The sequence below is a fragment of the Jaculus jaculus genome, chromosome 2 (genome assembly GCF_020740685.1).
Source record: "Jaculus jaculus isolate mJacJac1 chromosome 2, mJacJac1.mat.Y.cur, whole genome shotgun sequence".
Taxonomy (NCBI): Eukaryota; Metazoa; Chordata; class Mammalia; order Rodentia; family Dipodidae; genus Jaculus; species Jaculus jaculus.
This window is the reverse complement of record NC_059103.1, coordinates 12,602,149-12,624,629: the sequence shown is the minus strand read 5'-3', so window position 1 is coordinate 12,624,629 and position 22,481 is coordinate 12,602,149. Positions and strand designations below refer to the sequence as shown.

General features: G+C 50.5%; 1 protein-coding gene across 1 annotated transcript; it reads left to right on the top strand.

Annotated features, from left to right (window-relative positions):
• Window positions 1-490: 490 nt before the first annotated feature.
• Window positions 491-14,844, top strand: Trim50 (tripartite motif containing 50). Its single transcript, XM_045144402.1, has 4 exons — window positions 491-892; window positions 8,952-9,047; window positions 14,495-14,725; window positions 14,818-14,844. The coding sequence occupies exons 1-4, from the start codon at window positions 491-493 to the stop codon at window positions 14,842-14,844; spliced, it is 756 nt and encodes a 251-aa protein (XP_045000337.1).
• Window positions 14,845-22,481: the final 7,637 nt, after the last annotated feature.

The following is a 22,481-nucleotide window of genomic DNA, read 5'->3' as shown; positions in this document are numbered from 1 at the left end:
GAACCCAGGGCCTCAGACAGGCTGGACAAGTGCTCTACTGTTGAGCTATATCCTTAGGCCCTTGAATGATCATTTGTTTCATTCAAGCCCTTTTCTTTTCTTTTTTATTAAATTAAATGTCATTTACTTGAGAGAAAGAAAGAGGCAGAGACAGACAGAGAGAGATTGAGAAAATGAATAGGCCTGCCATGTCCTCCAGTCACTGCAAACAAATTCCAGATGCATGCGCCACCTTGTGCATGCAGCTTATGTGGGTCCTGGGGAAATCAAACCTGGGTCCTTAGGTTTTGCAGGCAAATGCCTTAACCGGTTAAGCCCAAGCCTTTTGTTTTTCGTTTGGGGAAACTGAGGCCCAAGGTCACGGTGAATTACGCACTGGCTTCCCCGCACCTAGGCTTCCAGCAGTCCTGAGGTTGGGGATGGTGGGCTACTGGGAGACGGGAGGAGTCAGAACGGAACCTGGCCACCTTTATTGCAGCTAGCAGCCCGCATGGCTTGGCAGGTGAGGGTGCCCGAGCTGCAGGACCAGCTGCAGTGTCCAATCTGCCTGGAGGTCTTCAAGGAACCCCTGATGCTCCAGTGCGGCCACTCCTACTGCAAGGACTGCCTGGTGTCCCTGTCCCGTCGCCACCTGGACGCGGAGCTGCGCTGCCCGGTGTGTCGACAGTCGGTGGATGGTAGCAGCTCCCCTCCCAATGTCTCCCTGGCCCGAGTGATCGACGCCCTCCGGCTCCCCGGGGACGCGGAGCCCGCGGTCTGCGTGCACCACCGGAACCCTCTCAGCCTCTTCTGCGAGAAAGACCAGGAGCTCATCTGCGGCCTCTGTGGCTTGCTGGGCTCGCACCAGCGCCACCAAGTCACGCCGGCCTCCACGGTCTACAGCCGCATGAAGGTGCGCGGGGCGGGCTGCGGGGCCCGGGGAGCGAGCGCGGCGCGGCGGAGGCCTCCCCACCCCCGTGCTCTCTGGCGCCGCCACGCGGCACGAAGGCGGACTTGCAGCTAGACCTAGATTCTGTCCTGGAGCAGGCATGCATTCCTTGTTTTTTCTTCCTTGAAGAAAAATTATTTATTTGCAAAAATAAGCAGAGATAGATATGAGAGAGACAGACAAAGGAGAAGGAGAATAGGCCTCCCGTGCGCGCCCTTATGCATCTGGCTAACGTGGGTCCTGGGAAAACGAACCTCGAACCCGGGTCCTTAGGCTTCACAGGCAAGCGCTTAACCCCTAAGCGGCTCTCCAGCCTCCCCCCCATTCATTGTTTTTAGCAGCTGCTCACAGTAGGTACTGTGGAAAGCACAGCCACAGGAATCATGAGGAATCTTCCAGTATCTTGTGCAAGCCTATCCTTGTTTTTTTTTTTTTTTTTTTTTTTTTGCATTTCGGGATAGCTGCATTTTGTTTGCACTGCTTGACCTTGTGAATAGCTAAGCAGGCACTCAATCACTGAGTGACATCACCCGTCTTAAAAAAAAATCATTTATCTGCACAAGTCTGTGTGCACATGGGCATGCCATGGCTTCTTGCCACTGCAAACATACACCTGATGCCTGTGCCACTTTTTGTGCCCAGCTTACATGGGTGGCTTGGGAATTGAATGTGGGCCAATAGACTTTGCAAGGAAACACCTTTAGCCTCTCTGAGCCATCTTCCCAGGCCCTGTTGGGTATTTATTATTCGCAAGCAGGAGAAAGAGAAAAAGAATGGGTGCACCAGGGCCTCTGCCCACAGCAAATGGAACTCCAGATGCATGCGCCACTTAGTGTATCTGACTTTTTGTTGTTATTTTGTTTTGTTTTTCGACGTAGGGCCTTGCTGTAGACCAGGTTGACCTGGAATCCACTGTAGCCTCAGGGTGCCCTCGAACTCCGGGCAGTCCTCATTCCTCTGCCTCCCCAGTGCTGGGATTAAAGGCAGGTGCCATCACGCCCGGCTTTATGTATCTGACTTTATGTGGGTATTGGGAAATTGAACCCAGGGCATTAGGTTTTGCAAGCAAGTGGCTTAACTATTGAGCCATCTCTCCAGCTCTGTTGTATTTTAAAAATTGTTTTAAAATTTGTATTTGTTTATGTTCAAGCAGAGAGAGACAGATACAGAGATAGAAAGAATGGGTGCCCTAGGGCCTCCAGCCACTACAAAGGGACTCCATGTGAGTGCACTGCTTTCTGCACCTGGCTTTACATGGGTACTGGGGACTCAAACCTGGGTCGTCAGGTTTTGCAGGGAAGCACCTTAACTGCTGAATCATCTCTCCAGCCCTATTTTTTTTTTAATTTTTTTTTTTGGTTTTTCGAGGTAGGGTCTCACTCTGGTCCAGGCTGACCTGGAATTAACTCTGTAGTCTCAGGATGGCCTTGAACTCACGGTGATCCTCCTACCTCTGCCTCCCGAGTGCTGGGATTAAAGGCGTGCGCCACCATGCCCGGCTCAGCCCTATTTATTTATTTATTTATTTAAGAGAGAGAAAGAGGCAGAGAGAAAGAGAGAATGGGCACACCAGGGCTTCCAGCCACTGCAAACAAACTCCAGATGCGTGAGCCCCCTTGTGCATTTGGCTTACGTGGGTCCTTGGGGAATAGAACCGAGGTCCTTTGGCTTTGCAGGCAAGTGCCTTAACCGCTAAGCCATCTCTCCAGCCCCTTTTAAAAATTGTGTGTGTGTGTGTGTGTGTGTGTGTGTGATGTGTGAGTGGGGGAGCACACATACCGTGCTGCTTGTTCTCCAGCACGTGGGTGGAGGTCAGAGGACAACCTTGGGTGTACCCTGGCCTTCCCTCTCAATTGAGGCAGGGTCTCCTTGTAGCTGTGCTCACCAGGTAGCCGGCCCACCGCTTTTGGGAATTCTCCACTGGCCATCACCCACCTTGCTGTAGGAACACTGGAATGGCAGATGTTCGTGCTGCCATATGCACTTTATGTGGGTTCTGGAGACATGAATCCAGGTTGTCACACTTTTGCAGCAAGTGATTTTAGCCAATGAGCCGTCTCCCCAGCCTGACTTTTGCTTTCTGAGACAAAGCTACTGCTCCATAGGCTGAGGACTTCACTATCTAACAAATAGGCTCTGAGCACTTACTAGAAGCCAGTTACTTCTGCAGGCACCAAAACGCAGCAGGGAACAAAACACTGGGCCCCAAACACAGGCTGAGGAGCACACAGCCAGGAAATAAATCAGGAACCCAGCATGGAGGTGCAGGACTGGAGAGGATGAGGTAGGAAAATTGAGAGTTCAAGACCAACTTGGGCAACAGAGTGGAAGCCTACATCAAAAACACACACAAGGGATGGAGAGACAGCTTAGCAGTTGAGCACTTGCCCGTGAAACCTAAGGACCCAGGTTCAAGGCTCAATTCCCCAGTACCCACATAAGGCAGATGCACAAGGTGGTGAATGCATTTGGAGTTATTTGCAGTGGCTAGAGGCCCTGGTGTATCCATTTTCTCTCTCTCTCTCTCTGCTTCTTTCTCTGTCTGTTGCTTTCAAAAAAATAAATAAAATAAAATAAATCTAAAAACAAAAACACACACAAGAGGCTGGATAAATTGCTCAGTGGTTAAGGCTCTTGCCTGTAAAACCTAACAACCCAGGTTTGATTCCCCAGGACCCATGTAAGCCAGATGCATAAGGTGGCACATGCATCTGGAGTTCATTTGAAGTAATTAAATGCTCTGGAAGGTCATTCTCTATGTATTTGTATTCTTTCTCTTTCTCTCTCTCAAATAAATAAATAAATGAAATACGTTTTTAAAAACACATACAAACAAAAAAAAAACATAATACTGTCTTAGGTTATTGGATTGAGGTTTGTCAAACAGTTTCACCTATGAAATTTCATTTACTCTATAGAATAATTCTATTGTCTTTTTTTTTCCTTTTTGTTTTTTTGAGGTAGGGTCTCACTCTAGCCCAGGCCGACCTGGAATTCACTATGGAGTCTCAGGGTGACCTCAAACTCAGGGCAATCCTCCTACCTCTGACTCCCGAGTGCAATTTATTGTCTTTTAAAAACTTGGAAACAGGGCCTGGAGAGATGGCTTAGCGGTTAAGTGCTTGCCTGTGAAGCCTAAGGACCCCGGTTCGAGGCTCGGTTCCCCAGGTCCCACGTTAGCCAGATGCACAAGGGGGCGCACGCGTCTGGAGTTCATTTGCAGAGGCTGGAAGCCCTGGCACGCCCATTCTCTCTCTCTCCCTCTATCTGTCTTTCTGTCTGTGTCTGTCGCTCTCAAATTAAAAAAAAAAAAAACACTTGGAAACAAATTTTTAAGAAGCAAAGAACCTAATCCAAGAGGATGTAGCTAGTGGTAGAGCTCCTGCCTGGAATCCCCCAGTGAGGGGCTGGGGGCGTGGCTCAGTGGTAGAGCTCCTGCCTAGAATCCCCCAGTGAGGTTCTGGGTGTATGGTTCAGTGGTAGAGCTCCTGCCTGGAATCCCCCAGTAATAGGCATGTGAGAATGAGGATCATGGGAGTATCTGAAGCCTAGGGGAGAGATGTGCAGTGTTCTGCGTGTGGCTGAACTCTCAAGGCACTGGGGAGAAGACCAAGCAAGAGAGTTTGTCTGCAGACTGAACGAAGCCACAGATGACACCCCAAGAAGCACTGGGGAGGGAGGAGTTGGGGAGATGCCTCAGTGAGCAAAGTGTACTCACCTTGTAAACTTAAGAACTTGAAATCAGATCCCTAGTACATATGTAAAAATGCCAGGCATGGGCTGAGCGTGGTAGTGCACATCTTTAATCCCAGCACTCAGGAGGCAGAGGCAGGATTATCACCCTGAGTTCGAGGCCACCCTGAGACTACATAGTGAATTCCAGGTCAGCCTGGGCTGGAGTGAGACCCTACCTGAAAAAGCAAAACAACAAAATGCGAGGCAGGCTAGCATGTGCCTGTAATCTCAGTTCTGAGAAGGTAGAGACATGTGCATCTCCAAGATTTGCTGGCTAGCCAGTCTAGTGGAATTAAGCTCAAGGTTCCTCAAGAGACCTGTCTCAAAAAATAAGCTCATAGCCGGGAATGATGGTGCACGCCTTTAATCCCAGCACTCGGGAGGCAGAGGTAGGAGGATTGCCGTGAGTTCGAGGCCACCCTGAGACTACATAGTGAATTCCAGGTCAGACTGGGCTAGAGTGAGACCCTACCTCAAAAAAAAAAAAAAAAAAAAAAAAAAAAAGCTCAGGGCTGGAGAGATGGCTCAGCGGTTAAGGCACTTGCCTGCAAAGCCTAAGGACCCATGTTCCATCTCTCTCCAGATCCCATGTAAGCCAGATGCACAAAGCTGAGGCAAGTGCAAGGTTGCACAGGCCCACTAGGTGGCACAAGTGTCTGGAGTGTGATTTCAGTGGTTGAGGCCCTAGCATGCCAATTCTTTCTCTCTCTCTCTTAACAACAACAAAAAGCTCAACCTTTGATCCCAGCACTCAGGAGGCAAAGGTAGGAGCATCACTCTGAGTTTAAGACCAGCCTGGAGCTAGAGTGAATTCCAGTTCAGCCTGGGCTAGAGTGAGACCCTACCTCAAAAGAAAAGAAAAAGCTGGAGGGCTTTGGAAATGGCTCAGTAAGTAGGGGTCTTTTGCTGCACAAGCATGAAGGCCTAAGATGGCCCAAGTTTGATCCCCAGCACCCACATAAAAATGGCCACTCATGCCTCTACTCCCAGTCCTGTGAGGAGCAGAGAACAGACTGTCTGGGCCTTGCTGGTCAGCCAGTCTGACTGAAAATGGCAGCTCCAGGTTCAGTGAGAGACTCTTGAGGATACAAGCCAAAGGGCGACTGAGGAGGACACCGGATATTCTCCTTTGGTCTGTGCATGTGTGAGCATGGGGTGTGTGCAACTGCACACACATGTCATGCACTGTACATACACACACTCCACACACACACCAAAGTAAATATAAACAAATGAGGTAGAGTGTCTGAGGAAAACTCCTTACATCAACCTCTGGTCTCCATGCCGAAACACACACATGCATGCAGAAACTACACACACACACACACACACACACACACACACACACACACACACAGGGATAGAGATTGAGGAGCCTGAGGAGGGGACAGAGGGAACACTGGCTGACTGTGGCCTTCTGGGAGTCACAAGTCATCTTTAAATTCAGCTTCCTGCCAGGCGTGTTGGCTCGCGCCCTTAATCCCAGCGCTTGGGAGGCTGAGGGAGGAAGATTTCTGTGAGTTTGAGGCCAGTCTGGACTAGCAAGAGACCTTACCTCCAAAACAAAACAAGCAAACAACAGAAGATCAGCTTCCTGTATCTACAGGTCTGAAGAGTCAGCAAGATGAATGGGTACAACGTGTTAGTGAAGCAGGGTGTGGTGGTGCCTGCCATTTCGGCACTTGGCAGACTGAGGCAGGAGGATTAAGAGTTGGAAGTCAGCCGGGCATGGTGGTGCACACCTTTAATCCTAGCACTTGGGAGGCAGAGGTAGGAGGATCGCCATGAGTTCTACACCACTGTGAGACTACATTGTGAATTCCAGGTCAGCCTGGGCTAGAGGGAGACCCTACCTCAAAAAATTAAGAGTTGCAAGTCAGGGCTGGAGAGATGTCTTAGCAGTTCAGCTTTGCTTACAAAGATTAAGGACTCATGTTGGACTCTCCAGGTCCCATGTGAGCCAGATGCACAAGGTGATGCAAGCCTGCAAGGTTGCACAGACACACAAAATGGTGCATACATCTGGAGTTCGATTGTAGTGGCTGGTGGCCCTGGCATGCCATTTTTCTTTATCTCTTTCCTTTGCATAAGAAAGAGAAGCCTAAGGCTGGAGAGCTGGCTTAGTGGTTAAGGTGCTTGCCTGTGGAAGCCTAAGGACCCATGTTCTACTCTCCAGATCCCACATAAGCCAGAGACACAAAGGTGTGGGAAGAGCAATGTTGGACATGCCCACTAGATGGCGAAAGCGTCTGGAGTTCGATTTCAGTGGCTGAGGCCCTGGCACACAACTTCTCTCTCTCCTCTCTCTCTGTCTCTCTCACTCTCTCTAAAAAAACAAAAAAAATTCAAACGGGGGGGGCAATCTGGGCATGGTGGTGCACGCCTTTAATTCCAGCACTAGGGAGGCAGAGGTAGGAGGATTGCCGTGAGTTCAAGGCCACCCTGAGACTACATAGTGAATTCCAGGTCAGCCTGAGCTAGAGTGAGACCCTACCTCGAAAAACCAAAAAAAGAAAAAGAAAAAAAAAAAAAAGGCGGGGCTGGAGAGGTGGCTTCGCTGTTAAGGCATTTGTCTGCAAAGCCAAACGATCATGGTCCAACTCTCCAGGACCCATGTAAGCCAGATGCACAAGGGCGTGCATGCATCTGGAGTTTGTCTGCAGTGGCTGGAGGTGTGCCTATTCTCTCTCTCTCTCTCTGCCTTCTCTCTCTCTCAAATAAATAATGAAATATATTCTAAACAACAACAGCAGCAACAACACAGCCTCCAGAAAGCATAGGGATCAGTGGCCTGGTGCCCTTGCTGTGCACCCTGAGACTGATGGCCATCCCACCACAGTCCCAGGAGGGAACCAACAGCCACTTCCCGAGGAAGAGAGAGATGAGAACAGGTCCTTGTTAACTGGCCACAGGGAAAGGAATGGCATGGTCATACACACTTGCAATCCCAGCACTCAAGAGAGACTAAGGCAGGAGGATCATGAGTTCAAGGACAGCCTGAGCACATAATGAGTTCTCATAGCCTGGATTATGTAGTGAGTGAGATTTAGTACCCTTAAAAAGATTTTTTGTTTGTTTGTTTTGTTTCGTTTTTCAAAGTAGGGTCTCGCTCTAGCCCAGGCTGACCTGGAATTCACTATGTAGTCTCAGGGTGGCCTCAAACTCATGGCAATCCTCCTACCTCAGCCTCCTAAGTGCTGGGATTAAAGGCATGTGCTACCATGCCTGGCTTTTTTTTTTTTTTTTTTTTTTTTTTTTTGCAAGCAAAGAGAGAGAAAAAGAGAGAGAAGGAGAGAATGGGCACACCAGGGCCTCCTGCTGCTGCAGATGAATTCCAGATCCATGCGCCACTGTGCATCTGGCTTTATGTGGATACTGGGGATTTGGACTCTGGTGATTAGGCTTGATAGGCAAACACCTTAACTGCTGGGCTGTATCTCCAGGCCTCATGTCCTTCTTCTTACCTGGGTGCTGAGGTCCAAACTGCTGAGCCAGCTTCCCAGCCACCCCAGCTCTCTTTTATTTTATTTTGTATATTTGTTTTTGTTGTTGTTGTTTATTTTTTGTTTTTGTTTTTTCGAGGCAGGGTCTCACTCTAGCCCAGGCTAACCTGGAATTCACTATGGAGTCTCAGGGTGGCCTCGAACTCACAGCAATCCTATCTCTGCCTCCTGAGTGCTGGGATTAAAGGTGTGCGCCACCACGCCTGGCTATACTTGCTTTTTTAATAGCCCAGGCTGACCTGGAACTCACTATGTAGTCCAAGGTTGGCCTCGAATTCACAGCGATCCTTCCACCTATGCCTCCCAAGTGTTGGGATTAAAGGCGCACACCACCACACCCAGTTTACTTTTGATTTTGAGACAGGGTCTCACTATATAGCCGAGGTTGGCCTCAAACTCTTTTTTTTTTTTTTTAATGGTTTTTCAAGGTAGGGTCTCGCTCTAGCCCAGGCTGACCTGGAATTCACTATGTAGTCTCAGGGTGGCCTCGAACTCATGGCAATCCTCCTACCTCTGCCTCTTGAGTGCTGGGATTAAAAGCGTGTGCCACTATGCCCAGCTGGCTTCAAACTCCTGATTCTCCTGCCTCAGCCTCCTGAGTGCTGGAATTCCACATTTGCAACCATACCTATCTTCCTTGAAGATTGTTTGGGGGGTCAAGGGCACGTGGGCAGCTCTGGTTGCACTGTCATGGCCACTAGGTTGCTCCCCAGAAGGGAGAGGTCCTAGGCTGCCCATGAAGCAGGGAGGCCAGCTGCTCATGCGCCCTGGCTTGTCATCTACAGGAGGAGCTGGCGGCCCTCATCTCCGACCTGAAGCAAGAACAGAGGAAGGTGGATGAGCACATTGCCAAACTGGTGAACAACAGGACCCGGATTGTCGTGAGTTCTCCCCCTCTGCCCCATATCCTAAGACCAGGCACCACCCCTACCTTCCAGCATATCCCAGTTCTAGGGCTAGGGAATGGCTTGATTAAAGTTCATGAGGCTGGAGAGATGGCTTAGTGGTTCAGGCACTTGCCTGTGAAACCCAAGGACCCATGTTCGACTCTCCAGATCCCAGATAAGCCGGATGTACAAGGTGACACAAGTGCACTAGGTGGCGTACATTTCTCGGAATTTGATGGCAGTGGCTGCAGGAACTGGCATGCCAATGCCAATTCTCTCTCTCTCTCTCTCTCTCTCTCTCTCTCACACACACACACACACACACACACACACACGCACACTATATCTGTGTCTCATAAAAAAAAATAAAGTTCTTGGGCTACAGAGATGGCTTAGCAGTTAAGTCACTTGCCTGCAAAGCCAAAGGACCCAGGTTCAATTCTCCAGGTCCCATGTAAGCCAGATGCATAAGGAGGTACATATGTCTGGAATTCATTTGCAGTGGCTAGAAGCCCTGGCATGCCCATTCTCCCTCTCTGTCTCTTTCTCTCATCTGCCTCTTTCTCAAATAAATAAAAATACAAACAAATAATAAAAAATAAAGTTGTTTAAAAAAATAAAAAGGGGGGCTGGAGAGATGGCTGAGCAGTTAGGCGTTCGCCTGCAAAGCCAGAGGGTCCTGGTTCGCCTCTCCAGGACCCACATAAGTCAGATGCACAAGGGGGCGCATGCATCTGGAGTTCGTTTACAGTGGCTAGAGGCCTAGGTGTGCCATTCTGTCCCTCTCCTTCTCAAATAAATAAGTAAATAGATATTTTTAAAATAAAATAAAATATAAAAAGGGGCTGGGTGTGATGGCACATGCCTTTAATACCAGCACTCGGGAGGCAGAGGTAGGAGGATTGCTGTGAGTTCAAGGCCATCCTGAGACTACATAGTGAATTCTAGCCTGGACTATAGTGAGACCTTACCTCAGAAAACCAAAATAAATACATAAATAAAATAAAATAAAAAGGGGGTGGGGAGATAGCTTAGCAGTTAAGGCCCTTGTCTGTGAAGCCTAAGGACCCAGGCTTGATTCCCTAGTACTCATGTAATACAGATGCACAAGGTGGCACATGATCTGGAATTCCTTTGCAGTGGCTAGAGGCCCTGGTGCACCCACTCTTTCTCTCTCTCTCATCTGGCTCTCTCTCCCTCAAATAAGTAAATATTTAAAAAAAATTTAAAGGTATTAAATATTTTAAAAGTTCATGCAGCACAAGCATGAGAACCAGTGTTTGGATCCCAAGAACTTACAGAAATGTGGCCAGCGGTGAGGTGTGGAGTCTTATGCCTAAAATCCCAGCCCTCTAGAGAGAGAGACAGGCAGATTCTCAAGGCAAGCTGGTTTGTTAGACTAGCTGTATCTGCAAGCTTAGGACTCAAGGGAGAGTCCTTGTCTTGATAAATAAAATGGAGAGTGGTGGAAGAACGTCAGTGCACACATGCATACATGCTCCCACACACGTGTGAACGTACATACACATGCCAAAGAAAAAAGATTCCTCTCTATTTAGCTGGGATGTGGCTCAGTGGTAGAGCATTTGCTCCGTATTTGTGAGGCCCTCGCTAGGTTCCATCCCCAGTGCAATAAAAAATGAAAACAGACACAAATTTTTTCTTCTTTTTCTCCTTATCTATTTATTTTGAGATACCGTTTCATGTAGTCCAGGCTGGCCTTAAACTTAGTAAATAATAGAGTATGGTCTTAAACTTCTGATATTCCTGTCACCACCTCCTAAATGCTGGGATTACAAGCATACACTCAATTTATGTGGTACCGGACATTGAATCCAAGGGCTTCATGCATGCTAGGCAAGCACTCTACCTACTGAGCCACATCCCCAGCCCATATTTTATTTATGTTTTTGTTTATTTCTTTCTTTCTTTATTTGCAGTGCTGGGGATGGAGCCCAGAACTTTGTTCATGCTAGGCAAGCTTTCTATGACTGAATCACAACCCCCAGCCCCTCACTGGGGGATTCTAGGCAGGAGCTCTACCACTGAGCCACGCCCCCAGCCCCTCACTGGGGGATTCTAGGCAGGAGCTCTACCACTGAGCCACGCCCCCAGCCCCTCACTGGGGATTCTAGGCAGGAGCTCTACCACTGAACCAGTCCCCAGCCCCTCACTGGGGGATTCTAGGCAGGAGCTCTACCACTGAGCCATGCCCCCAGCCCCTCACTGGGGATTCTAGGCAGGAGCTCTACCACTGAACCACGCCCCCAGCCCCTCACTGGGGATTCTAGGCAGGAGCTCTACCACTGAGCCACACCCTAGCCCCTCACTGGAGGATTCTAGGCAGGAGCTCTACCACTGAGCCACGCCCCCAGCCCCTCACTGGGGGATTCTAGGCAGGAGCTCTACCACTGAGCCACGCCCCCAGCCCCTCACTGGGGGATTCTAGGCAGGAGCTCTACCACTGAGCCACGCCCTCAGCCCCTCACTGGGGGATTCTAGGCAGGGGCTCTACCATTGAGTAATGCCTTCAGCCCAAGTTTTCCTGGGGCTTTTTGTTTGCTTAACTTTATTTTTTCTTCTGTTGGGTTTTTGACATATGGTCTCACTCTACCTCAGGCTGACCTGGAATTCACTCTGCAGTCTCAAGGTGGCCTCAAACTCATGGTAATCCTCCTACCTCTGCCTCCCAAGTGCTGGTATTAAAGGCATGCGCCACCACACCTGGCTTGTTTGCATATTTTTTTAAACTTTTTATTTTACTTATTTATTGGAGAGAGAGAAAGAGGAAGATATATGTAGCGAGAATGGGTGCACCAGGGCCTCTAGCCACTGCAAATGAACTCCAGATGCATGTGTTGTTACCTTCTGCACCTGGCTTACATGGGTTCTAGGGAATTGAACCTAGGCCCTTTGGCTTTCCAGGCAAGTGCCTTAAGAGCTAAGCCACCTCTCCAGCCCCCTTTTTACTTTTTTAAAATAATATTTTATATATTTACTTATTTGTGAGAGAGAAAGAGGCAGGCAGAGAGAGAGCATGAGCATGCCAGAATCTACAGCCACTGCAAACGAACTTCAGACGCATGAGTCACCTTGTGTCCTTATGCTTTGCAGGCAAGCACCTTAACCGCTAAGCCATCTCTCCAGTACACTGTTTTACATTTTCCAGTAGTAGGGATAAACACAGTGCCCTGTTCATGCCAGGCATGTGCAGTGTTCTAGCCATGAACTACATTCTAAACAAGCCCCGTTACCATTTGCCCTTTACAGAAAGGGAGTGTCTTCCACACAAACCAAGTTCAAAGCATGTGGAGCAGGCAGAGAGGACTCTGTTCCTTCCAAGGGAAATCAGCCCAGTTCAGGAATGACTGGAACTTGGCTTTTGTGCTCAATGTCCTTGGGACTGAGATAAGGCAGGACTGGAGTCCATGAGATAAACATCCCAAAGATTGGGCTTGACTTTGTCCCACCACCCTCTAGTGCCACCTATGTGTACTTGACCTTGGCAACCTGTCTTGGTGCCCTCTACATCCTTAGAACAAAAAAGGCTGAGGGCCGTGGTGGCGCACGCCTTCAATCCCAGCGCTTGGGAGACAGAGATAGGATGATCACCATGAGTTCCAGGTCACCCTGAGACTACATAGCAAATTCCAGGTGGTCAGCCTGAGCTACAGCAAGACCCTATGTTGAAAAAAACAAAAAGAAAAAGACAAAAAGGCTGGAGAGAAAGTCTTCATTGCCCATTTACCTAAATGAGAGGCCCACCCATGGGGCTGGAGGTGGAGGAGTTAAAATGTTATTCATGGTCTCATTCAGCTCTCCTCACCCTTAAGAGGGCTGCCACAGAGCACTTTCCTAGAATCCCCCAGTGAGGGGCTGGGGGCGTCACTCAGTGGTAAAGCTCCTGTCTAGAAGCCCCCAGCGATGGGCTGAGGGCATGGCTCAGTGGAAGAGCTCCTGCCTAGAATCCCCCAGTGAGGGGCTGGGGTCGTGGTTCAATGGTAGAGCTCCTGCCTAGAATCCCCCAGCGATGGGCTGGGGGCGTGGCTCAGTGGAAGAGCTCCTGCCTAGAATCCCCCAGTGAGGGGCTGGGGGCGTGGCTCAGTGGTAGAGCTCCTGCCTAGAATCCCCCAGTGAGGGGCTGGGGGCGTGGCTCAGTGGTAAAGCTCCTGCCCAGAATCCCCCAGTGAGGGGCTGGGGGCGTGGCTCAGTGGTAGAGCTCCTGCCCAGAATCCCCCAGTGAGGGGCTGGGGGCGTGGCTCAGTGGTAGAGCTCCTGCCCAGAATCCCCCAGTGAGGGGCTGGGGGCGTGGCTCAGTGGTAGAGTGCTTGCCTTGCATGTGCAAGACTCTGGGTTTCATCCCCAGCACTATAAAATAGGCAAAAACAGAGCCAGGAGCCTGAAGTTTGAGAGGTTAGGCAGAAGGATCCCACTTCAAGGTCCCCCTGGACTGTAGAGTGAGTTTAAAGCCATCTTGGGCAACTTACTGAGACGCTTGTCTCCATATAAAAAATAAAAGCCGGGTGTGGTGGCGCACACCTTTAATCCCAGCACTCGGGAGGCAGAGGTAGGAGGATCGCCGAGAGTTCAAGGCCACCTTGAGACTACAGAGTGAATTCCAAGTGAGTCTGGGCTAGAGCAAGACCCTGCCTCAAAATAAAATAAAATAAAATAGGCACTGGGGAGATGGCTTATTGTTTAAGAGTGCCTGAAGTGTGAGCATGAGGACCTGAGCCTGGCTGTTACATTCCTGTCACCCACATAAACAGCTGGGCACGGCCACACATGACTGTAAACCCCAGTCCCGTGTGGGGAGTACAGACGGGAGAATTGCTGGGCGCGGGGGCGGCGGGTGGTTGTGAAAATAACCACTCCAGGTTGAGAGAGAGACCTTAGCTTACTCCAGGAAGTGCTCAGATGCATGAAAACGAACAGACGTCCTCTGGCTTCCATGCGCATGTGTATGCACATGTACCACAGTACACATGCACACACGCAAAGTAAAAAGATGACGTGGGGATGTAGCCCAGTATTTCCTAGCATGCATGAGACCCTGAATTCAATCCCAACATTAAAAAGAAAGAAAAACAAAAAGCTGAGCTTCCCAGTGTGATGGCACACTTTCTAACACCAGCACTGGGGAGGCAGAGGTAGGATCATCGCTGTGAGTTCGAGGCCAGCCTGAGACTCCATAGTGAAGTCCAGGTCAGCCTGGGCTACAGTGAGACCCTACTTTGAAAATTGAAAACAAACGACAAGGAAAAGAGAGCCACTCCAACATGGTAGCTGGCCGTCCCCAGGTCTCCCAGTTACACTGTGAACGCCCTGGCTATCATCAGTCCACTTGGCCTCTAAACCGAACTCCTGTCAGGAAGGCCTTGGGGACCCTGAGGCTGGTTCCAACCAAGTAGCTCGGCCGTGACTGGTCCTCTCTGTCCCAGAATGAGTCCGATGTCTTCTGCTGGGTGATTCGCCGAGAGTTCCAGGAGCTGCACCACCTGGTGGACGAGGAGAAGGCCCGCTGTCTGGAGGGGGTCAAGGGTCACACGCGTGGCCTGGTGGCCTCCCTGGACATGCAGCTGGAGCAGGCCCAGGGTACTCGAGAGCGGCTAGCCCAGGCTGAACAGGTGCTGGAGCAGTTTGGCAGGGAGAGTCACAACGAGTTCATCCAGGTGAGTGGATGGGGTGGGGGGAGGCCCTGAGTGCTGTGCTCTCCACAGTGCATACTTGCTGCACAGCCATAACCCATTTCTCTCTTTTCCAGAAGTACCACTCCATGGCTTCCAGGTAATGAACTCAGATGGAGCTGTTGAGGGAGAGGTTTCCCAGGGTCCAGTGGCTCCAGGCACGGGCATCTTGTCTCCGCCGGTTCTTCCATTCGTTCCAAACCAGAGCAGCAGCTGATGGGCCTGGGGAGATGGTGCAGTGGGGTCAAGCGCTTGAGCACCTGAGCTCAGATTCCCTAGCATTTGCATAAAAGGCTGGTGTGAGCCGGGCGTGGTGGCGCGCGCCTTTAATCCCAGCACTCAGGAGGCAGAGGTAGGAGGATCGCCGAGAGTTCGAGGCCACCCTGAGACTCCATAGTGAATTCCAGGTCAGCCTGGGCTAGAGTGAGACCCTGCCTCTGGGGGAAGAAAAAAAAACTGAGATGACACCTGAAGAATGACACCTGAGGTTGTCTTCTGGCCTCCACACGCATATGCACACATATGTGTGTGCATCCACAGACACACATGTGTGAGCACTCACACATATGTTCAAGAACCTCCATTTCTAACGAGTCCACCAGGCCAAAGCCAGGCTGCTGGTTGGTGTCTGAGAACAGTTGTTGAATTAGCTACATTTGTATCACTGCGGTCTAAATACCCAACAGAAACAACCTCAGGGAGGAAAGGTTTGTTTTGCTTCACAGTGTGAAGCAATGTCATATTTTTTAATTTATTTAATTTAAAAGTTTTATTATTAGCCGGGTATGGTGGCACATGCCTTTGATCCCAGCACCCGGGAGGCAGAGGTAGGAGGATCACCATGAGTTCGAGGCCACCCTGAGACAACATAGTGAATTCCACATCAGCCTGAGCTAGAGACCATACCTCTAAAAAAAAAAAAAAAAAATTATTAGAAGCTGGCTGTGGTGGCACACACCTTTGATCCCAGCACCCGGGAGGCAGAGGTAAGAGGATCGCCACGAGTTCAAGGCCACCTTCAGACTATGTAGTCAATTCCAGTGCAGCCTGGGCTAGAGCAAGACCCTACCTCGAAAAAGCAAAAACAAACAAACAAAAAGGTTTTATTGGAGAGAGAGAGAGAGGAAAAAAAAGAGAGAGAGAGAGAATGGGTGCTTCAGGGCCTCTGGCCACTGCAAATGAATTCCATATGCTTGTGCCACCATGTGCATCTGGCTCACGTGGGACCTGCAGAATTGAACCAAGGTCCTTAGGCTTCACAGGCAAGTGCCTTAACTGCTAAGCCATCTCTCCAGCTTCTTTTTTTTTTTCTATTTTATTTTAATTTTTTTTATTTATTTATTTGAGAGTGACAGAGAGACAGAGAGAGAATGGGCACGCCAGGGCCTCCAGCCACTGCAAATGCATGCGCCACCTTTGCATCTGGCTTATGTGGGTCCTGGGGAATCAAGCCTCAAACCGCGGTCCTTAGGCTTCACAGGCAAGCACTGAACCGCTGAGCCATCTCTCCAGCCCAATTTTTATTTTAATTTTTGCGTGAAGCAGTTCCAGCCCAGCATGATGGAAAAAACCTGGTGGCCTTCAAGGCACGGGGAGTGTGTAGTGGGGGATTGTCCACATGGTGGAGGCCAGCAGGTGAGCATGCTGGAGCTGTGGTCTGTGTCATCTTCAAAAGGCCCGCCACAGTGACCTATTCCACCAGCCAGGCCCCACCTCTTAGAGGCTCCATAACACCACCAGCTGAGGAATGAGCTTCAAAACGCCAGCCTGTGGAGGCTGGTTCAGATTCCCATCCTGGGAAGCAGGCAGATCCTCTTGGAGGCGGGTGTCACAGCACAGAATGGCGGACATCAGGAGTGTGTGGCTTGAGCCGTGGCTCGGCCTGGGTGGCTTCCCATGTGGGAGGAAGGGGTGGCTGCGCATACAGCATTCTCTCATTATAAGGACTAACTACCTTCAGAGCAGAGATCCAGCAGGCCCGGCCCTTAGAAAGCGCATTCAACCCCATCTCCTTCAAGCCAGGCCTCCACCAGGCTGACATCAAGCTGACAGTGTGGAAAAGGCTCTTCCGGAAAGTTCTGCCAGGTGAGCACCCCCGCCTCCAAACTGCTGTCCATCTAGTTTATCGATTGAACCAGAGAAAATAAGGTAATTCCTGTCTGTGTGTGTGTGTGTGTGTGTGTGTGTGTGATCTAGAACCCTGGCACTTGTGAGGCTGAGGCAGGAGGGTTACAAATTCCAGGCCAGCCTGGGCAACATAGGAGAACCTGGTCTCACTTCTAAAAGGCGTGGGGCGTGAAAAAGAAATTTCAGTCTGTGAGCATTGAGTGTTGTTTGCATGATTTTGGAGTCAAGTGATTAGCTTGTAGTTAGCACAAAGGTGAGCCAAGACAGTGTGTCCTTGAGCAGGCTACTAGACCAGCAAAGAAAACATCTGCTATCAAAAAAAAAAAAAAAAAAAAAAAAAAAAGTCTGGCGTGGTGATGCATGCCTTTAATCCCAGCACTCGGGTGGCAGAGGTAGGAGGATCACCGTGAGTTCCAGGCCACCCTGAGACTCCATAGTGAATTCCAGGTCAGCCTGGGCTACAGTGAGACCCTACCTCGAAAAACAAACAAACAAACAAATAGCCGGGCATGGTGTCACACACCTTTAATCCCAGCATTCAGGAGGCAGATATAGGAGGATCACTGAGAGCTCAAGACCAGCCTGGCGAACTACATAGTGAATTCCAGATCAGCCTGGGTTACAGCGAGACCCTACCTTGAAAGCCCCCCCTCCCCCCCCAAAAAAATAAAACAACCCAGCATAGTGGCACATTCTTTTAATTCTAGTACTGCTGTTGCTATGTGTGCCCAGGAGAACCTGGAGGGCTGGCGGGGGACGCACTAACAGGCCAGCACCTTCTAGGTTCTTCCATAAGCAGCTACACCAGCAGCAGTGAGGTGGGCCTATGTGCTTCAGCCATCCACCCACCTGTCCACCACCGGCCGTCCCTCCACTCCATCCAGTGACCCCTCTGTCCCTCCCTCCATCATCCAGTCTGTCCATCCCATCCACCCACCCACCTTGTCCCTGCATCTATTCCACCAATCCACCTCACCCACCCACCACCCCTTCCCCACCTGTCAGTCTGCTCACTCACACTCCCACCCATCCCCTCATCCATTCCAACCGTCCAGACAGCAACAGAGCCTCGTGTCTGCCCCCTGCAGGCCCCGGGGGTGGGGGGTGCCACAGAGAACACAGTTCCCTCGCCATCATGTCCCCAGCAGGGTCTTCGGCCTTCTCTGTGGCCTAACCACGGGCCTCTCTGGTCTCTCCTGCAGCCCCGGAGTCTCTCAGGCTCGACCCTGCCACCGCCCACCCACTGCTGGAACTCTCCAAGGGCAACACCGTGGTGCAGTGCGGTCTCCTGGCCCAGCGGCGTGCCAGCCAGCCCGAGGGCTTTGACTACAGCACCTGCGTCCTGGCCAGCCGGGGCTTCTCCTGCGGCCGCCACTACTGGGAGGTGGTGGTGGGCAGCAAGAGTGACTGGCGCCTGGGGGTCATCAAGGGCACGGCCAGCCGCAAGGGCAAGCTGAACAAGTCTCCAGAGCACGGCGTGTGGCTGCTGGGCCTCAAGGAGGGCAGGGTGTATGAGGCGTTCGGCTGTCCGCGGGTGCCGCTGCCCGTGGCGGGCCACCCGCACCGCATCGGGGTCTACTTGCACTACGAGCACGGTGAGCTCGCCTTCTACGACGCCGACCGGCCCGACGAGCTGAGGCTGCTCTACACGTTCCAGGCCGACTTCCAGGGCAAGCTGTACCCCATCCTGGACACATGCTGGCACGAGAAGGGTAGCAACTCTCTGCCCATGGTGCTGCCCCCACCCAGTGGGCCTGGCCACCCGTTGTCCCCGTAAGCCCGCCAAGCCGTGGGCTGCCGTGGAGCTGGTTGTCTGGGCACAGGGACTCGAGTGGTTATGTTGCATGCATCCGCTCTTCGCACCTGTGGAGATCTGACGACGGGGAGAAAGGGCCATGGTCCCTTCCCCATCACCCAGGGTTAGCAGAGCCAAGCCTGGCATCCCCAAGTCCAGTTGAGCAGCCCTGACCCTCCTGAGGAAGCATGCTTCCTGCTTAGCACCGGGAGCCACAACTAGTAAGGACAATAAATTTGATGCCATTCCTTCCTCTTTCTCTTTATTTATTATTTATTTCTTTTTATTTAAAAATTTTTTATTTTTTTGTTCATTTTTATTTATTTATTTGAGAGTGACGGGGGGGGGGTGGTAGGCAGATAGAGAGAGTGACAGAAAGGGCGCACCAGGGCTTCCAGCCACTGCAAATGAGCTCCAGACGCGTGCGCCCCCTTGTGCATCTGGCTAACAGAGGGCCTGGGAAATCGAGCCTTGAACCGGGGTCCTTAGGCTTCACAGGCACGTGCTTAACCGCTAACCATCTCTCCAGCCCTTATTATTTATTTGAGAGAAAGAGAATATGAGCGTGTCAGGGCCCCCAGCCACTGCAAACAAACTCCAGACACATGTGCCACCTTCTGCATCTGGCCTATGTGGGTCCTGGGGAATTGAACCTGGGTCCTTTGGCTTTGCAGGCAAGTGCCTTAACCGCTAAGCCATCCCTTCAGCCCTCCTCCTGATTCTTGATTATTATTTGTGGTGCTGGGAATCAAACCCACTTGCTAGGCAAGTGCTCTATGGCTGAGTGACATCCCCAGCCCTCTTGTTTTTAAATGTCATACACACACACACACACACACACACACACACACACACACACATATACTGTTTAAGTTTTTAAATTTATTTGAGAGAGAAAGAGGAAATATGGGTGTGCCAGGGTGTCCTGCCACTATAAAATGCATGCACCACTTTGTGTATCTGGCTTTACATGAGTACTGGGGGAATCAAACCTGGGTCACCAGGCTTTGCCAGCAAGCACCTTTCACCACTGAGCTGTCTCTCCAGCCCTCAAGTCTTTATTTTTGCAATGCTGGGGGGTGGAATTCAGTGGCCTTGAACACACTAGGCAAGAGCTTTATTGCTGAGCCACACACCACAGCCCCTCACTGAGGAATTCTTGGTAGGTTAAGGCTTAACCACTGAGCCATGCCCCCAGCCTCTATGGTCTTTAAACGCAGCTCTGGCTAGCCATGGTTGGAACAGATGCCACTCCCACCCCATCTGCTTGTCACTGGGTGCCTCTGCTCCCATCCTAAAGACTTCTATGAGTCATCTGTCTGGTAGTGAAGAAAGAAATGACACTTCTTCAAAGTCAGGACGGGGTGTGGCTTAGTGCTAACCACCAGGCATGTATATGAGATGTGCCTGGCAGACAAGTTAGTCATGGTGACCTGCTCTGGATCACAGCAAATAGGTAGGTGTCCACTACCAACTAAGATTGGAGCTAGCTGAATTATCTCCCAAGAGCCTGACCATTGGGAAAGAGAGAATGGACAGAGCAGAGATGTTTCTCTTGGGGATGGGGGGGGGGAGAGTGCTGATCCTAGGGTCTTATAATGCTAGTAAACTCTTGATGATGGAGGTATATCTCCACCACACACACACACAGGCGCCCAGCCAACTTGCCTTTTTTTTTTTTTTTTAATGTGAGAGACAAAGAGAAAGAGGGAGAGAATTGGCACACCAGGGCCTCTAGCCACTGTAATGACACTCCAGGTGTGTGCACCACCTAGTGCACATGTGAGACCTTGTGCACTTGCATCACCTTGCGACTGGCTTTCGTGGGACCGGGAGAGTCAAATAGTTGAACATGGGTCCTTAGGCTTTGCAGGCAAGTGCCTTAACCACTAAGCCATCTCTCCAGCCCCCAACACACTTTAAAAAAAAATTATTTATTTGAGAGCGACAGACACAGAGAGAAAGACAGACAGAGGGGGAGAGAGAGAATGGGCACGCCAGCGCTTCCAGCCTCTGCAAACGAACTCCAGACGCGTGCGCCCCCTTGTGCATCTGGCTAACGTGGGACCTGGGGAACCAAGCCTCGGACCGGGGTCCTTAGGCTTCACAGGCAAGCGCCTAACCGCTAAGCTATCTCTCCAGCCCTATATTTTTGTTTTTCGAGGTAGGGTCTCACTTTAGCTCAGGCTGACCTGGAATTCACTATGGAGTCTCAGGGTGGCCTCAAACTCACAGCAATCCTCCTACCTCTGCCTCCCGAGTGCTGGCATTAAAGGCGTGTGCCACCACCCCAGCTCCCATTCTATCTGCCTCTTTCTCTCTCAAATAAGTAAATAAAATATACTTTAAAAAAAAAGTGGGTTAAAAGCCTGGCATGGTGGCACAGGTCTGTAAACCCAGTGCCTGGGAGGCTGAGTTTGATGCCAGCTTCCACAACTTGCCTTTTGTTTACTACCAGCAGTTCAGTATTTTCTGTGGTTGCTTTTGGTGCTGGGGATAGAACGCAGGACCTCATACATGTTAGGCAAGAGGTCCACCTCTACACTACTTTCCTAGTCAAGGTTTATGTCCTTGTGGCTTATTGGATGTCTTCAGAGCTCAGTCCATTGAGACAAAGACCTTGCCTGGGCTAAAGCAAAACCCTACCTCAAAAAAAAAAAAAAAAAAAGGCCAGGTGTGGTGGCACATGCCTTTAATCCCAGCTCTCAGGAGGCAGAGGTAGGAGGATCACTGTGAGTTCGAGGCTACCCTGAGAGTACGTAGTGAGTTTCAGGTCAGCCTCCACTAGAGTGAGACCCTACCTCAAAAGACAGAGAGAGAAATACAGAAAAGTGGGCTGGGAAGATGGTTGCTTCCAGAGCTTGCTAACATTGGTTCAATTCCCCAGAAAGTGGTGTATGCATATGGAGTTCATGTGCAGCAGCAAGGAGTTCAGGCATGCCCATTCCCCCCCTCAAGTAATAAATGGGGGCTGGAAAGCTGGCTAAGGAGCTTGCCTGCAAAGCCAAAGGGCTTTGATTTGATCCCCCAACCCCCACATAAAACAGATGCTCAAGGTGGCACATGCATCTGGAGTTCATTTGCAATGGCTGGAAGCCCTGCTGTGCCTATTCTCTCTGTTTCTTTCTCTGCCTTTGTGAAATGAATTAAAAAAATATTTTTAAAATAAGTAATAAATGAATAGATAAATAAAAGAAATAGAAAAAGGGCCTCAGCCGTGTTGATTCAACCCTTTAACCTCAGCAGGGAGGGCAGCAGAGACAAGTTTGCTGAGAGTTCCCGGTCAGCTTGGGGTACACAGCTGCAAGCCAGTCTGACTTCACAGAGTGAGAGGCCCTGTCTCCAGAAACCCAAAACCAAGGCAACAGTGACAAAAACAGAAAGACCAGGCTAAGAGCTGCATAGATGGGTTTGCGGTTAAGGCGCTTGCCTGAGAAGCCTAAGGACCCAAGCTCAATTCCCTTGTACCTACATAAGTCAGCTACAGAAGGTGGCACGTTTGTCCAGAGCCCGTTTGCAGTGGCTGGAGGCACTAGTGCACCCATTCTTTCATTCAGTCTCTCCTATAAATAAATGGACAAATGAAATATATGTATGTTTTGAGTTTTTTAGATGCATGTGCCACTATGTGCAGCTGGCTTATGTGGGTACCAGGGACTTGAGACTGGGTCCTTAGGCTTTGCAGGCAATTGCCTTAACAGCTAAATGCAGGAAGGGAGGAAGGGAGAGAATGGGTGCACCAGGGCTTTCAGCCACTGTAAGCCAACTCCAGACGCATGCGCCACCTTGTGCATCTGGCTTACATGGGTACAGGGAATC

What these genes read in the sequence shown, in the direction of transcription:
- Trim50 (XM_045144402.1), top strand. Translation starts at nt 491, where the DNA reads ATGGCTTGGCAGGTGAGGGTGCCCGAGCTGCAGGACCAGCTGCAGTGT. An exon ending in CGGTCTACAGCCGCATGAAG is followed by an intron (nt 893 to 8,951) that starts GTGCGCGGGGCG and finishes TGTCATCTACAG; the next exon opens with GAGGAGCTGGCGGCCCTCAT. An exon ending in ACAACAGGACCCGGATTGTC is followed by an intron (nt 9,048 to 14,494) that starts GTGAGTTCTCCC and finishes TCTCTGTCCCAG; the next exon opens with AATGAGTCCGATGTCTTCTG.